Source organism: Arctopsyche grandis, chromosome 12, assembly GCF_051622035.1.
Source record: "Arctopsyche grandis isolate Sample6627 chromosome 12, ASM5162203v2, whole genome shotgun sequence".
Lineage (NCBI taxonomy): Eukaryota > Metazoa > Arthropoda > Insecta > Trichoptera > Hydropsychidae > Arctopsyche > Arctopsyche grandis.
Genome location: NC_135366.1, coordinates 7,226,373 through 7,242,176, shown reverse-complemented (window position 1 = coordinate 7,242,176; position 15,804 = coordinate 7,226,373). Strand labels below are relative to the sequence as shown.

The 15,804-nt window shown below is 33.4% G+C and overlaps 1 protein-coding gene across 1 annotated transcript in view; it reads right to left on the bottom strand.

Annotated features, from left to right (window-relative positions):
• Nucleotides 1-15,804, bottom strand: part of LOC143920534 (potassium channel subfamily K member 18-like) — a 116,768-nt gene that overhangs the window by 31,293 nt on the left and 69,671 nt on the right. The window contains exon 2 of the mRNA XM_077443444.1: nucleotides 1,468-2,589. Coding sequence (XP_077299570.1) covers nucleotides 1,468-2,101 — 634 coding nt within the window. The 5' untranslated portion in view covers nucleotides 2,102-2,589. The remainder of the gene's footprint in view (nucleotides 1-1,467; nucleotides 2,590-15,804) is intronic.

Here is a 15,804-nt window from a genome sequence, read left to right as displayed (position 1 = left end):
AGATTTTACTTATGTACATATATATATGAGCCGTTATATTTAAAAGTGGCGGTAGTCCAATTTTCAGTTCCAAAAACACTACATATTTATGTTTGACTTAATTCACTAATTTTTATCACTTCTTTTAATTTGATATGTCCAGAATCTTGGAAACACAGAATAAACGTATTACAGCCCACCAGTATTTTTAAATATTGTTAAAGGTAAAACATTATATTTAATATTTTGCGATATATTTTTCGAAATGAAGAAAAGTGGACTTATAACGGCTCAAATTTATAAACATCATTTATTTACGTTTGTATCCATGTATTTTTCCATTAATGCTGATTTTCTAAACGATGATTTAATCTGCATATGATGATTTAATACTGGTGGTCTATAATAATTTTATTCTGCTTTTCCAACATTCTGGACATATGGCATTAAAATAAGTGATAACGATTTATGAAAGCGGACTTTCAATTACAACGGTTCATATATATGTATGTACATACATACATTTATTATATGCTGTCTATGAATTATGGAATATGGAAGATAATATGCGTTGTTTAAAAATTGAAAGCTACATACATACATATACATATGTATTTAAAAGTTGCTTTTTTAAATTGATTATACGCATAATTTGACTTTGAATCGTATTTAATGCCGCATGACAAATTGAAATTGGGATAGTCCATAAATTTTGCGATAGTAAAAATGTATATTGCCATTTAAAAGCCGTATAAAAATGATTGATTTTAAGGTGAGAGTTCAAAACAACTATAAATTTTACGAGCTATTTTGATTGATACGCATTCAATCGGACTATAAAATTGTTGGTCGTTTACTCGCATTTTAACATTGAAACGTTTCATATAAAGAATTGCCGTTTTTTTCATTTAAAGGATCGTCTTTACTGTTTCCAGGTTTCATTTAGGACAATAGATTGTAATTTTGCATTAATCTTTAAAAAAATAATATAAGAATGTTTATTTTTTGTATAATAACAATTCTAATTATAATGTATTATATTATAGGTCAAAAACATCATGATGCATTAAGTTTTTTTTTTAATTTTAGTTGATTATTAGTAGGCTATATGTAAATGGATTAGTACGATGGAATTCAATAATAATTGACCTTAATTGATTGATCTAGAATCTAGATGACGTGCATTATATTAAGCTCCTATATAACGCATACAGACTTAGACAAAACGATATATAGTCAGTTTTCTGCTTAAACTTTAAACCAAAATGTAATTTTGCTTCAATGAATGTATTAAATATTATGCAAACTAAACTTTTCCAGCACAGAGTTACATAGATACACGGTCGTAATGTTAACTATATCCTTTTGCATGATATAACTCAGAATCGGATTCGCTGGACTACATAGACATAGTCTATTCAAAGTACTAAGCAAAATCTTATGCACATTTCGTATATACATATATTATATAAATATTCAAGAACTTACCTATTGTTGTGATGAGTGTGAGCGAGTAAAGGAAGCTGGATGAGAAGGACCATCTGTGTGGTTGGCCGTGCAGGTACGTCAACGTGCCTTTTTGCCTGTAACCCAAACTCGAACTACCCCTCATTGCCTTCACGAGAGTATCCTGAAACTCGAGCACTTCTTGGGCGGCCAAGCGCGTCCAATTGTCCTTATATAATATGTTCAAGTCCTCCGTTATAGACCAGAGCTTCTCTACTGTTTTTGACCTCAACTCGGCCCCCGCCATGTTATCGGTCGTACTAGGATTCGGCTGAGAAGCTGCCACAGACGTCTCCGTCTCTCTGTAGTTAGTGAAAGTTCCTTCGAGGGCCATGAAAGCGAAAGCACCTATCAGAGTATAAACTAGGACTATGATGCACACTCCCAAACAGGTTAGGACCGATGCGGATGAAGTAGGGGTGGGACAGGTGCAACAGCAGCAGAGCACTGAATCTTCTCGAGGGTGTCGAGCCGATTTCGACGACTTTTTCTTCGTGAAGCAGCATGACGAGGACGAAGATGATGAGTTGGTGCTGCACGATGCCGATCTGTATAGCGAGTGCTGCGAGTATGAAGTCGACGAAGGATTAGCTCCGGATGTCGATTCGTGCATCATTTTTCCTCCTAAAGTTAGACACTAGAATTTATGCGATATCACTCGGTGCCCGTCCGCTCATAATAAGTCACGAGCGGAGCTCGATTCCATCACGGTTCATTTGGTTCATAAGCCATTCTTTCACCGAAGAGCTATTTGTTATAGGCTAGAGGAGTGGGCTGTGGGAGTTCGGCGTCGCAGATCACAATAGACGCCTCTTCTGCCCCGATAATTGAAAATGTCATTAGAGTGAGACTCATCTTCGATTTTTGCAGCTCGTTAGCGCCCATCCCGGTCTAATTCAATAGTCGGAATTAGGGTTTAAATTTGATTTTGAAGCCATTATATCCCTTCGAGGGTGGTGGTGGTGGTGGTGTTTGGGTGCTCTGGGGGTGTGCTGTTTATCTTTTCATTATATCTGCGGGCTCGTTATGGTGGTTTTCTCAGATCGTTTAGTCGGTAATCTTTTTCAGCGCCATCTCAGTGGTCGTCGGGATGGGGTTTTGGACCTGAAAGTGAATAAATGTACGTATAGGTAAAGTGGCACTGTTACAACTGTACCTAATGAACGGACTAACTTTGGAAGGGTGAAATGGCAATGAGGTCGTCGCGAAATCTTTATCGACCCAACCCTAGCCGTCCTTCATCCCCCCTGCGTTAATTTATTTTAAAAGGTTTGACTTAATTTATGCTGATTCTTACTAAAATGTTGAAATTAAATCATTTATAATGAGCTGAGATTATATTGGGATTTACTTAGTAATATTTAATATAAAATTTTAGGTTGATTTTATCTTTATATAATATTATTAGATTTTATACACATATGATAAATAAATACATTCATTAGATTTATGTCTAAAACTATTTTCAAGTCGTGTCAGAGTGTCTGTTTTGTATAATATTAATATATTTTTTTATTAATTTTGAATTTGATTTTTAAATGCTTTTTATTATTACGAAATTATGTGCACAATACATCTAATATATATATTTTTTAATAGCTACTGATCTACTGATCATTTTCTATTTTAAAGTTTTAATTTAATTTTGTTAGTAATCAAAGTATTATATTATTCTAATGTTAATGTACAGCATAATAGAAAAAATAGCTCAAAAACCTATTTACAATTCTTATAAATGCTCATAATGCATCTAATACATAATATTAATTAAAGACTCTCTAAAGTCGATGAACTAAAGCAGATTATGTTTAGGTAATCTGTGTTTATACATGAAAGGTAGATATTTTGTTGTAATCACCGAGACTCTTCACAAGTGTATTAGTATGGTTATTAGTGATTCTGTCATAGAATCTACTGGTTAGTTTGTTAGTAATGTCTGTAACAAACGGAATATTATATATGGCATGCAGTTTTTTCACGTTAGTATATATGGGTGTATTATAAATTATTTTTAGGGATTTATTTTGTATTACTTGGAGCTTGGAAAGGTTAGTATTCGAGGCGTTATTCAATACAGGTGAAGCATAGGTTAATAATGGTAATATGAGCGCGCGATATAATTTTATTTTATTTTGAGTTGATAAAGAACTATGGCGATTGAATATTGGATATATTGAGAATTTACCCCGCATCGCCTTGCATTTCGCTCCCTCAATGTGAGGTGCCCATCTCATTCTTTTATCAAACGTTAGTCCTAAATATTTTATTACTGACTGCCATTTCAGACTTTCTCCAGAGAGGATTTTCAGATCTGAACTAGGCTCATGCTTTCTAACACTAAAGATTATTAATTTTAAAATGTAAAAACCAAACATTTTTTTTTTAATTTGGTATAACATATTAAATATTGTATTATCTTACTGAGTAGATACATATACGCTTTCTTTTCGGAAGAAAATTTCATTAAAATGTTATTTCGAACGTTTTTTTTTGGGAATTTAATTATAAAAATTGTGCGCACGACGTAAACACACGATATCTGGTACGCACATGTGTGTATGATGTAAAGGCAAACATTTACAAATTTAAAATACCTGGACGTATCGTATTTATCATGCGAGATATACAATTTCCTTTCATCCGCTTGAAAATGTTTTTTTTTCATCGGAAATTTTAAAACTGAAAGAATAATTAAGTCGTACAAAAAAGGCAAAATAAAATACTTCGGCAAACAGCAAAACAAAGTCGAATTTCCATAACTTTATCGATAAATGTGTACGGAATACTGTTTGTATTTTTCCCACGTACGAATATTTACACACATTTATTACGAATCTCTATATAGAGAACTCGAAGCTCTGTTATTTTATTACACGGGAAAAAAAAAGTTTTCCGTCCGCAAAACTTTCAATATTAGACGATTTTTCTTTTTAGTGCTCGTTATATTACTCATTCCGTTTGAACTTCCTCGACCGTTTTTTTTCTTTCTTTCACCGCTCACTCTCCAGCATCTCATCGCCGTATTGATTTCGACTTGATTTTTTTCCATATTATTTTTTCGACCTTCTTTCGCTACGGTCACGTAACATACGCATTAATAATAATAGTGGTAGGGGGTGTGTTTTTGAAATTCAATTTAGGCGAACGTAAACCGTATAATGGAATTTGTTACAGGACTAAAACTTTACTCTTAGTGTAATAAACAGGACAAAACATTCGTAATAATTCCGGGTTACCCATTCTGTGGCAGCAATTGTTCAAATATGATTATGAGCAAAGCTCCGGGTGGTGCAGCTTTGTCACGGCATGCTCAAATTACACACACACACACATGTATATACATATACGTACGTGTTGGCATACCTTTCTTATATGAGAATATGTTGTTGTACACGAGATAAAGTAAAGGGTTAACTATTCCACATTATCCCTTTCCATGATTATTCAGCTCGAAGGGAGCGCTACATATTTGCGCGCGCGTAGGAGGATACGCTGTGATAGATACACCTAACCGTGTGCAAATATCTTTAGCTATTGTTCTGTATATGCATGTACATATGTATATTATAATATCAGCGTTTCTCAACCCTTTAGTGATATATCGAGTCAGCGTTAGGTGGTGTATTTTTCGCTCGGCCCGGTCAACCTCAAAACAATAGTTTCTCATGCGCGGCAATGTTTTATTTCGTCATGATTTAAAAAAAATCATTTTGCTTATGTACCAAAAATTCAACATTTTCATATTCTATTGATGTATTTTTTCTTGTAGTTTTCATGTATTCATGTCATTCAAATAATTTTCTTTTATTCTTAATCTGTTTAGCACACCCGTCGCTTTGGAGAAATCTGTTAGGCGAGTGTGCATGATTAATTGATATATATATATATATATATATATATATATATATATATATATATATATATATATATATATATATATATGTATATATATATATATATATATATATATATATATATATATATATATATATATATATATGTAATAAAATAAAATATCGCGATTGCTCTTATACAGTGGTTTCCAAAATTGCTATTCGTTCGTATTCGTTTGAAGATATACATATGTATATGTATATGTATATATATACATGTACATATACAGCCAAAACGTAGTTAATTGGTAGAGATATTGCATACCAATAGAGAGGTCGTGGGTTCAAGTCCCGGCCGGGGACTAAATAAATTTAAATTTAAATTGTGTATAGTTACATACATACTTTATCATTCAGATAAAATCAAAGAAATTATAACCGATTCATATTATTTCAAAAAAATAAATTAAAATAGATTTGTATGTATTCTTATGAATAAAAAATATTTACATAGTATATATTGGGATTTACCTGTAAGGCCTTCCTGGTATATATGTAAAATAAAAATATATGTAAAATAAAATATAATAAAACCATTTTTTTAATTTAAAATGAAAAATCTGGTATATCTTATATATAATTTTGAAAGAGACTTAAAGTTCTGTTTCGTAGACGTGACATTATCGAAAAAATCTAATTTTCTATGATGACGATATCGATATCGATTTCAGTTCCGTTCCGGATTCCTTTTTCAGTTCCGGATCCCGATTTCTGTTTCAATTCCGGATACCGATTCCTTCTTAAGTTCCGGTTCCGGATTCCTGTTTCAGCTACGAATTCCGATTTCATTTTCAGTTCCGGTTCCCGATTCCTTTTTCAGTTCTGGATCCGGATTCCAATTTCAGTTCCAATTCCCTTATATATGTAGGAATGATTTTTAAACGAGCCGTAATTGTGGTTGGTCAAACTGCAAGGGATAAAGTATGAGTGTGGTATGCATGGGAAAGACCGGATGCGTGTTGTTATGGTCACTTGTTGGAGAACGAGCCCGAAGAGATGTATAATAAATACATAGTTCTGACTTAATCTGCGTTTCACTTGGAATCCTTCACATCCGGATCCTATATTTGGGGGCTTCGCCCGGGATGCCCGAAGACATTCCAGTGACAGCCAGAAGCGGTCAGACGACGACGCGGAGTTTTGACAGTTGAGGTTAGGACGCGCGCGCGATGACGAGATCGCGTACGAGCTTAAAGGCGAAGCCCGTGACGTCGGTGACGTCACGTCAGCGAACACGCCACACGACGATGATGATATCCACGACGACGCCAGTGGCAACGACGACGAGGGAGATACCACAGTTCAATTTCCGAGATCTGGAGGTTGGTTTCGGTCTGCCGAAATATAACGGCAGAAATAGCCCTATTGCAGTGTGGATTGAGCGCCTCGAAGAAAACGCGCAAATCCTCGGCTGGACGGAGACACAACAGTTGGTGTATGGGCGGATGCTGTGTGAAGGAACTGCCAAGGACTTCTTGGACTCGGAAACGGGCATCGTCACGTGGGCGATACTTAAGGAACGATTGACCAGAGAGTTTGGCCATCAGTTGAATAGTGCGGACGTGCACAGAGAACTGAGGTTAGAAAAAAAGGGAAAAGCGGAAGACATTTTAAGCTACATTTACAGGATGAAGGGGATTGCAGCCAAGTGTAGTTTTATTGAGGAAGAGGCGATTATCGCGTACATAATTGGTGGACTTGGGTTTGATAAGTATGAAAAAATGACGCTGAGCGGGGCCGGTACAATCCAGGAGCTGAAGACGCGAGTTACGCAGTGCGAGAAAATTAGAGAGGACGACGAACCCAGGGTGGCGGGGCCCGTAAGAAACCGAGAAAGAGAGAGACCACAATGTTACAATTGCGGAGGACGTGGACACTTATCAGCCGACTGCAGATTCAAGAAAAGAGGAACCCGCTGCTTCAATTGCAACGAGTTTGGGCACATATCAGCTCAATGTAACAGCACCAAAACAAAGACTGTCTTGACAATACAAGAAGAAATAAGAAAAGAAGTCAGTATCCCGGGTGCCGCCCTGTTGGGTAGCCCTATCACAGAATCCGTTCTTATGTGCATTGACGGCAGCAAAGTGAAATGTGTTAAAAAACCGTGTGTTTTGATGGAGGTTAACTTAGAACGGAGTCTGCCGAGGAGGAAAAAAGAGCAAGACATGAGGGATCGTAAGAAAGTGTGGCAACAGGCATGTAAAAGACCTTTGCAGCAACGGGCTTCACGAGAGATGTCTGCTCAAAGAGAACTCATTGTTTCCAATGATGAAGAGGACGATGCAAACATGGCTGATGGAGGTGTGAACCTGGCTGATGTAAGTGTGAACAGTGATGGTTTGCACAGAAAAAGACCTTTGCAGCAACGGGCTTCACGAGAGATGTCTGCTCAAAGAGAACTCATTGTTTCCAATGATGAAGAGGACGATGCGAACATGGCTGATGGAGGTGTGAACCTGGCTGATGGAAGTATGGACGGTGATGGATTGCAAAGAAGAAGACTTTGGGACTACGGAGACATACCGTTTTCAAATACAGATGAACCACCCGATGATCAATTTGGAAAAGGATCTAAGGATTATAGTCATTTGAAGAATTCTGAAGATGAGAATAAAGAAAAGGAAAAACATAAAGACAAAGAGAAAGATATGGCTAAATCACAAGAAGGATTAAGGGACCCAGTCAAAATTTCAACACCAAAAGACACTGTATTCACTTTCAAGCTTGGTCGTAGTCGGATTGATGTTAATTCAATGGAAAAGAAAATGGAACCATGGATTGAGAAAAGACTTACTGGATGTATCAGTGAGCCAGAACCAATATGTGTTGACTTCATTTATGGTAAATTACTAGCAGAAAATCTGTGGGGTGACGGCAGATTCATCGGATGCTCAAGGAGAATCGCCACGGGCATTGGATAGTATTTAAGTTGTACCGATGGAAGTTAAGTGTGCGTTTGTGAATTAGAGAATAAGTGAAAGACCTGGAGGGTTTTTAGTTAAGCCTTACTTGTAATTTGATGATTGAAAAGTGTAATGTTTTATTGCTTATTCTAGTATTTTTTGGGAAGTGCTTGGTACATTGAATCATGTTTTAAAATGTGATTGTTTCTGGTGTAAAGATTTAACCTGTCATTGTAAAGGTATTGATTTTAATGTTTTATTGCTAATTCTAGTAATGTTTTAAAATGTGATTGTTTCCGATGTAAAGATTTAACCTGTCATTGTAAAGGTATTGATTTTAATGTTTTATTGCTAATTCTAGTAATGTTTTAAAATGTGATTGTTTCCGATGTAAAGATTTAACTTTTGTCATTGTAAAGGTATTGATTTTAATGTTTTGTATTGCTTGTAATAACTTTAAATTGTAATTGTGATACCTTTCTGTTTTGTATTGCTTGACATAATTTTAAATTGTAATTGTGATGATTTATGTGTAACTTTAATTGTGATGTGTAACTTTATTGAAGATTGAATTATGTTGAAATGAAAAATTGATTTGTAGTGAAATGTGTAACGATTAATTTGTTATAATTGTAATTGTTATGTAAATTGTAAAATGATTGATGTATAAGTGTATTGAAATGTAGTTGTGATGATGATTGTAATTGTGATTTAAATTGTAATTGTGACAATTGAAAGCATGTTTAGAAGAATATAAGATGATTTTATGGAATGGAAGATTAAACATTGTTGAGGATGATAGAGGAAATGTTTTAAAAGAATGTAAGATGATACATTGTATAGAGTGGAAAATGAAATGTAAAAGAATGTGAGATGAAACATTGTTGAGGATGATAGAGGAAATGTTTTAAAAGAATGTAAGATGATACATTGTATAGAGTAGAAGATGAAATGTAAAAGAATGTGAGATGAAATGCTGTAAAAATATAAAAGACAGAATGTCATCCGAGGGCGAATGACAGTCAGGAGAAATGTAGGAATGATTTTTAAACGAGCCGTAATTGTGGTTGGTCAAACTGCAAGGGATAAAGTATGAGTGTGGTATGCATGGGAAAGACCGGATGCGTGTTGTTATGGTCACTTGTTGGAGGACAAGCCCGAAGAGCGTGTACAATAAATAGTTCTGACTTAATCTGCGCGTTTCACTTGGAATCCTTCACATCCGGATCCTATATATATATAAAAAAAAACTATTCTGTTGCAAACTATAGGATGTTGCATATTATTTTTTTTCGATTCAAATAAATCTAAGAAAAAAAAAAATTAATGTTTACTATTAGATTAGATATGTTTAAGCGGTTTATATTACAAATACCGAGCAAAGTTGGATAAAGCCACTAGTTATATGTATATAATATACCAAAATGAAAATATTGGTATATTATATATAATATACAAAGTATCTACATGTATATTGTATGTATATGTATATATAATATTATAATATTATATTTCAAAGCGTATGGTATTATATTTGTCGTGATAAATTCGGTGTGAAAGCTTCAACGATCGTTTTAATTGAAGCTTTAAATTAATTGAGGGTGCACCTCCAGTTCTCGTTGTATTTCTCACCAAACCCCTGTACAATCTGCATGACAAAGAACAATAATATTTTATAGTCCCATTCACAGTTGAATATTAAGACGTTTTGCGAGTAATTTTGCGGAACTAAATTCCCGTGGAAAATCATTACTAACACACTTACTCACATTGTATACAACAAAACAGATTTTCCCATCTATATGTAAGTAAGATCGTTAAAGAGTTTCATATCGTATAATATTCATACATTTTCTATATATGTATATGTATATAAATTGCATATGTATATCTGATTTCATATCCGTATCCATATTTAGTATCCATATTCGCTTCGAATATGTTTCTAAAATACATGATGGAATATATTTAGTGAGACATTTTTTATTATTGAATAAATTGTACTATTAATCATATTGTATGCATTCGAGGATAATAAATTTACCAAATTCGTATGTAATCGTTTCAAATAATTAAATATAGATGTTGGCAAATGTGTATTAGTGGAAATGCCCCATTAGGCTCTCAATTAAGGATTATCTATTGCAGTAATTATATCTATGTACATATGTATTTATGTATATTCTCTAATGTATAAACATCTCTAATATAAACATACATACATATATATGTACCTACATACATATAATGTGTAACATAATTATAATGTTATAAATGCTCATTCGATTAGAAATTTAATTTTTTTTCGCATAATGACAAAAAACATTCAAATATCATTATATAATTCTTAAACTCGTCTAAAAAATCCGAACTTTTAACTCATTACATGGAAAAGTCCATGTTTTTTATGGAAGATAATATTCGAAGTTAGAAGTAAATAGATGGATGTGTTCTTAAAGTCATTAATGCAATTCGAAAAACTGAACAATTTAAACATTCACAAAATATTCGATTCAAAAAAAGTATAGCTTTATAAAGGTTCACATTTATTTTCTTAACAAAGTTTGCGTGTGAAGAGAGTATGAGGCGGAAAACCCAATTATCGAATATAAATTAGAATGTGACGCTTCCCATCTCTGATTCATATTGTTTTTCGGGAGGTTTTCGATCAAGAAGTTTTCTCGACGTTGGAGAACGCCGTCGGGCCAAAACTTTGACAAATCGCTATCGAAAATTAAATTTTCCAAATTCACATGACAAATTTCAATTCCGTCGGATTTCGCACAGACGACGGATCGTCCTTCGGTTTGTTCGAGTGAATTTTCCCAAAGAAAACATATGTACATACATACGTCTACACTTACCCCCAATTTCCACCATCGTTTCAATCAAACCCCAAACCCTATGCCTGAATTTTCCCCCCTCCCCAGCATGTCTCACATTTCTCCAAAGTCAACTCTGCGTTTGATCGGATCAAGTTCGTCGTAATCAGATTTGTGTTTATGTCTGGAATATGACAGCGGTAGATTTCACCTTCGACTTATGTTAGGATGTTCATTTTGTACAGATTGTTTACAATTCCAACTTATTTGCGGTTGCTTTGAGAACTCCCTTTGTGGCTTAGATTCACCCCTCCTTATAAAACAGGTTTTTCAACAATTTTTGCTGCTCCAGCTTTCATTTGTCCCTTATGGGCTTAAGGAGACTTATGATTTTCTTTTAATTATATAAAGCGTGAAATTTACAAAAAGAAAATCATTCACTATTATATTCTTTCTAATTTTATTTTAAGTGAATCGATCAGTATTTTTTAAAAATATAAATTTTAATATAAAAAAATATTAAAAATAATGCAAGCAACTCCACCTATTTATTATTATAAAACAGATAAAATAATAATTGAAAAAAATAGTACTCTGTCATAGCACTCTTATTCAATCGATCATGTACATCCAATTTACAGATTGCTCCAAAGGAATGACTATTCTTATACCGATCAAGAAACACTGAATTACGTATATATTAATACATAATTATTATTATATATTATTATACATTATATACAACATATATGGTCAAAAATTGCAATGTGGCATTGCAAGGATTTATACAATACGTCAATACAAGCATTTATATAATACGAATTTATACGAACATCATCCACAGAGACATATATGGAGAAATTTTTGCAGAATTTTATTATACAAACCGAAAAACATCAAAACGCTAAATAATTTTAGCGTAAGAAAGGAGATGTCAATTTTTGCAGGAACCATTTAAATGAAAATCAGAAAAGTTGGAAAACTCTGATAGGAAACAATCGAACTGGATCACTTTGTTCGAAAGGATATTATGCTAACCACTAGTCTGCGCTGCTTGTAAGCATATTATAATCTACATTATTTCATGTCATCATTTATGTTGGTGAAATGAATTCTTTTTATATAATATTTAGAAACTGTGACTTTTTTATATTCATCAATAATATATGAACTTAAACTTCGGATTATGTTAGAATATGTACGACATTTCCTTCAACTTAGATTTTGATTTACATATGTAGGTCGACGAGGTTTCTTTTAAATTTTGAGCTTACATAATCTTTTAAATTAAATTAAAAATAATTTTCATTCGTTAGAACATACATATGTATGTATCCGACAAATAGGTATCCTATTTTATTCTTAATTGAAATGAAGCATTTTTTCACTAATTTCCATGAAAATACCGGTAGGAAAAAAGGTTCCCTTTGAGGAAAACAAATTTGAAAGCGGGAGAGAAGGCGGAACCAACATTGAAATAATATAAAACCACACTGGGTTCGAGTCTTAATTATACCACATTTGTAGTAGTAAGCGAACGCGTTAGTTTAGTTCTAAACATAACGTCCTAATTAAAGTTTCAACGACTCGTTAAAATCTCAGCGTCATTATTGTTCGAATTCCACACTACGTAGTTTCGAATTATGTTAGTTCAACTGTTAAGTTTAGTCGAGAAAGACACGTTTAGTTGGTTGTTCGAAATTTTCTCCCCACACTACTTTAAAATGTAATGCTTGAGTGAAACGTGTATACATACATATGTATGTATGTATGTATGTACATACTTGATTTTTGAGCTTTCATTTGCCTCCAGAGAGATTCGTTTTGCTGAAAGGTAGAATGAATTGTAATTACGTCGTATTTCACTCCAAAATATCTATGTAAGTACGTTTAACTCGACTTGTTCGTTTGACGTTTTTCCCTACTCGTGTAGGTGTATAAATGTAAACGTAATGCTTAAGAGTATGTGCTTGGGGACAAAATGAAGGGACTTCCCTTTAAAATGTAATTTATTATTAAGTATCAAGGTTTCATCCTATGGATAATATAATATAGTATTGAAATTAAACCTATATATAATATAATATTGAAATTAATCCTCATATTTCAAAAGGGTTGTAGATATTTTTTTTGCCTTTTACTCGTAGTAAATGTTTTACAATTTCAGAACGTTCTTACTTTATTTATTTTTTTGCGCCTGGATTATATTAAGTATATATACATTGTAAAATTACGTACAAATTGGCTTAAATTTAGTTTAATCCGAGTAAATAAGCCAATTTTATTTTATTTCATAGAACATGAACACTCGTCTTTACAGATACCTCCAAAGTGACGAGTGCACTTATACAGATACAATACAATCAATCAAAATATAATATGCACATAAGCATTTTAAACAATGCAAATTCATATAAACATCCACAGTGATATATATGGAGAAATTTTTGCAGGATTTTATAATCAAATAGGTGAACCTCAAGACGCTGAATAACTTAAGGTCAGCAAGAGAGATAGGAAGGAAATTTTCCAGGAACAGTTTCAATGAAAATCAGAAAAATTTGCAAAGTCTGAAAATAAACAGCAGCGGGATTCTATTGAGATTTGAACCCGTGACCACTCTGCTTGACAGCATATGCTAACCACTAGTCCGCGTCGCTAAGATTTGAATAATTAAAAAAAACGAAAATATGTTGTATTAAAATTTTGTATGAGCCGTTATATTTAAAAGTGGCGGAAGTCCAAACCACCATTATTTTTTAGTATTACAAACCATCAGTATTTTTGAATATTGTAAACCGCAGCACAATTTTTTGCGAGATTTTTCTCGAAATGAAGAAAGGTCGACTTACGCCAAATTACATATGTGCCATTTATTGAATTAATACTACATATATATTACTATTATGAAAAAATGAGCCCAATTACGGAAAAAAAATGATCGACACTTTTATATAAATTAAATCAATTTTTGTATTTATCGTATTCGTATTTGTTACATAGTTTTAAGAGATTTGTCATAAATAATTTGAAGCTAAATTTATATGATGCATATATATGTATATGTATGTAATTAGGTATAGGTTTGTGACCATATTTAGAAATGTGGGTTATTTTTGTTGGTCACGAACTTAACACAAGTAAACATGAAACTTTTGAGACTAAAATTAAATCAAAATGTGTCTTGGGCGTATTTCTTGAGAGTGAGTAACGACATGTGCTTTGTGCTGAAACTTAAGTTTGAACAGGTCTCGAGCTTTCAGCAAATAATCGCCTTAAAAGCTTAAAACTGTCTTGAGCGCGTATCTCGTAGCCCGTTGAGTGCATAAATGGATAGTTTTAACACCGGTAACCCATTCGCAACTTCGACATTTAACTACCCTCGAATTCCCTCCCCTCCCTCCTTTTCACCGTTGGGAAAACGGTAAGGGAAAATTCTTCTCAGAGTCGAAAGTGTCGAGACCACTCGGTGCGTCTCGTCTGAATATCGGCAATTAACGGCTTAACGACTCAAGGAGTTTAGAGAGGGGGTGGTTTAGGCGGGGGACGTGGGTGGGGTCGGTTTTCAATGCGGCTATTATCGTGCCGAGGCAGTGGCGCTTATGCGAAATTAGTTTGCCATTCGTTTTCATAAATGTCGGTTTAGTGTTGTGATAAAGACTGTTTTCCATTTATATTGAAGCGCATTTCGTCGCGCTAGTGTTTGTTTCTGCGCAATTAGGGAGAAATCTGTGCTCGTTTGTGGCCCTAAAAGCTCGCGGCTTAAATTTAAGGATGAAAAAAAAGCTCAAGTGCACACTTTTGTTCCAGTGGTAGGAAACTTGGAAATGGAACCTTGAAAATTTAACTAAATATTATATTGTACTATATTCATATAACCAGCAGCGTGGACTAATGGTTAGCATATTATGCTTTCGAGTGCAGAGTGTTCACGGTTCGATTCCCACTAGTAGCTGTTGTTTAGACCTTGGTTTGTGGCTCCAGGTCGATCTTTTCCTTTCAAAGTTTGGCTTTTTTTTATTTTCATTGAAACGGTTCCTGTAAATTGCGCTTTTCTTTTCGATCTCTCTTGAAAATTTGAAGACATTCAGTGTTTTGAGGTTCACCAATATCTATAATAAAATGCTGCAAAAATGATGTCACTGTATCATGATTTTTATATGAATTCGTATTGTATAAAAATGATTGTATTAATTGTATTATTGTATTTTATATATCTATATAAGTACACTCGTCGCTTTGCAGCGATCTGTACAATCGATTGTACATGTTCGATTGAAATAAAAAAATATATATATATTCAATATAAATGTATATACGTAACTAAGCATAAGTGGTTCAACTTTAAAAATAGAAATTAGCCCAAGTTAATTTGATTGATAAATTGATTTTTTTTATAAGAAAACTGACAACATTAAATGATAAAATAGCAGTAGTTAATCGTTGCTGTTTGCCCTATTGCAAAAGTAATTTTAAAATTTTCTTTTATATTATGAAAAAAATTATAGGTTGTCAGAGTAAAAATTCTATTGTAAATTAGTCCTTTTATATATTTATGTCAAACTAACTTCCATTCTATTTCAAAGTATGTACTTAAATTCTATTGTGGGTCATACTATGATACAGTGAATAGTCTGCTTTTACGTTTATGCATATACATACATATGTAGCTATCGTTGTCTAAATAACACTAATTTG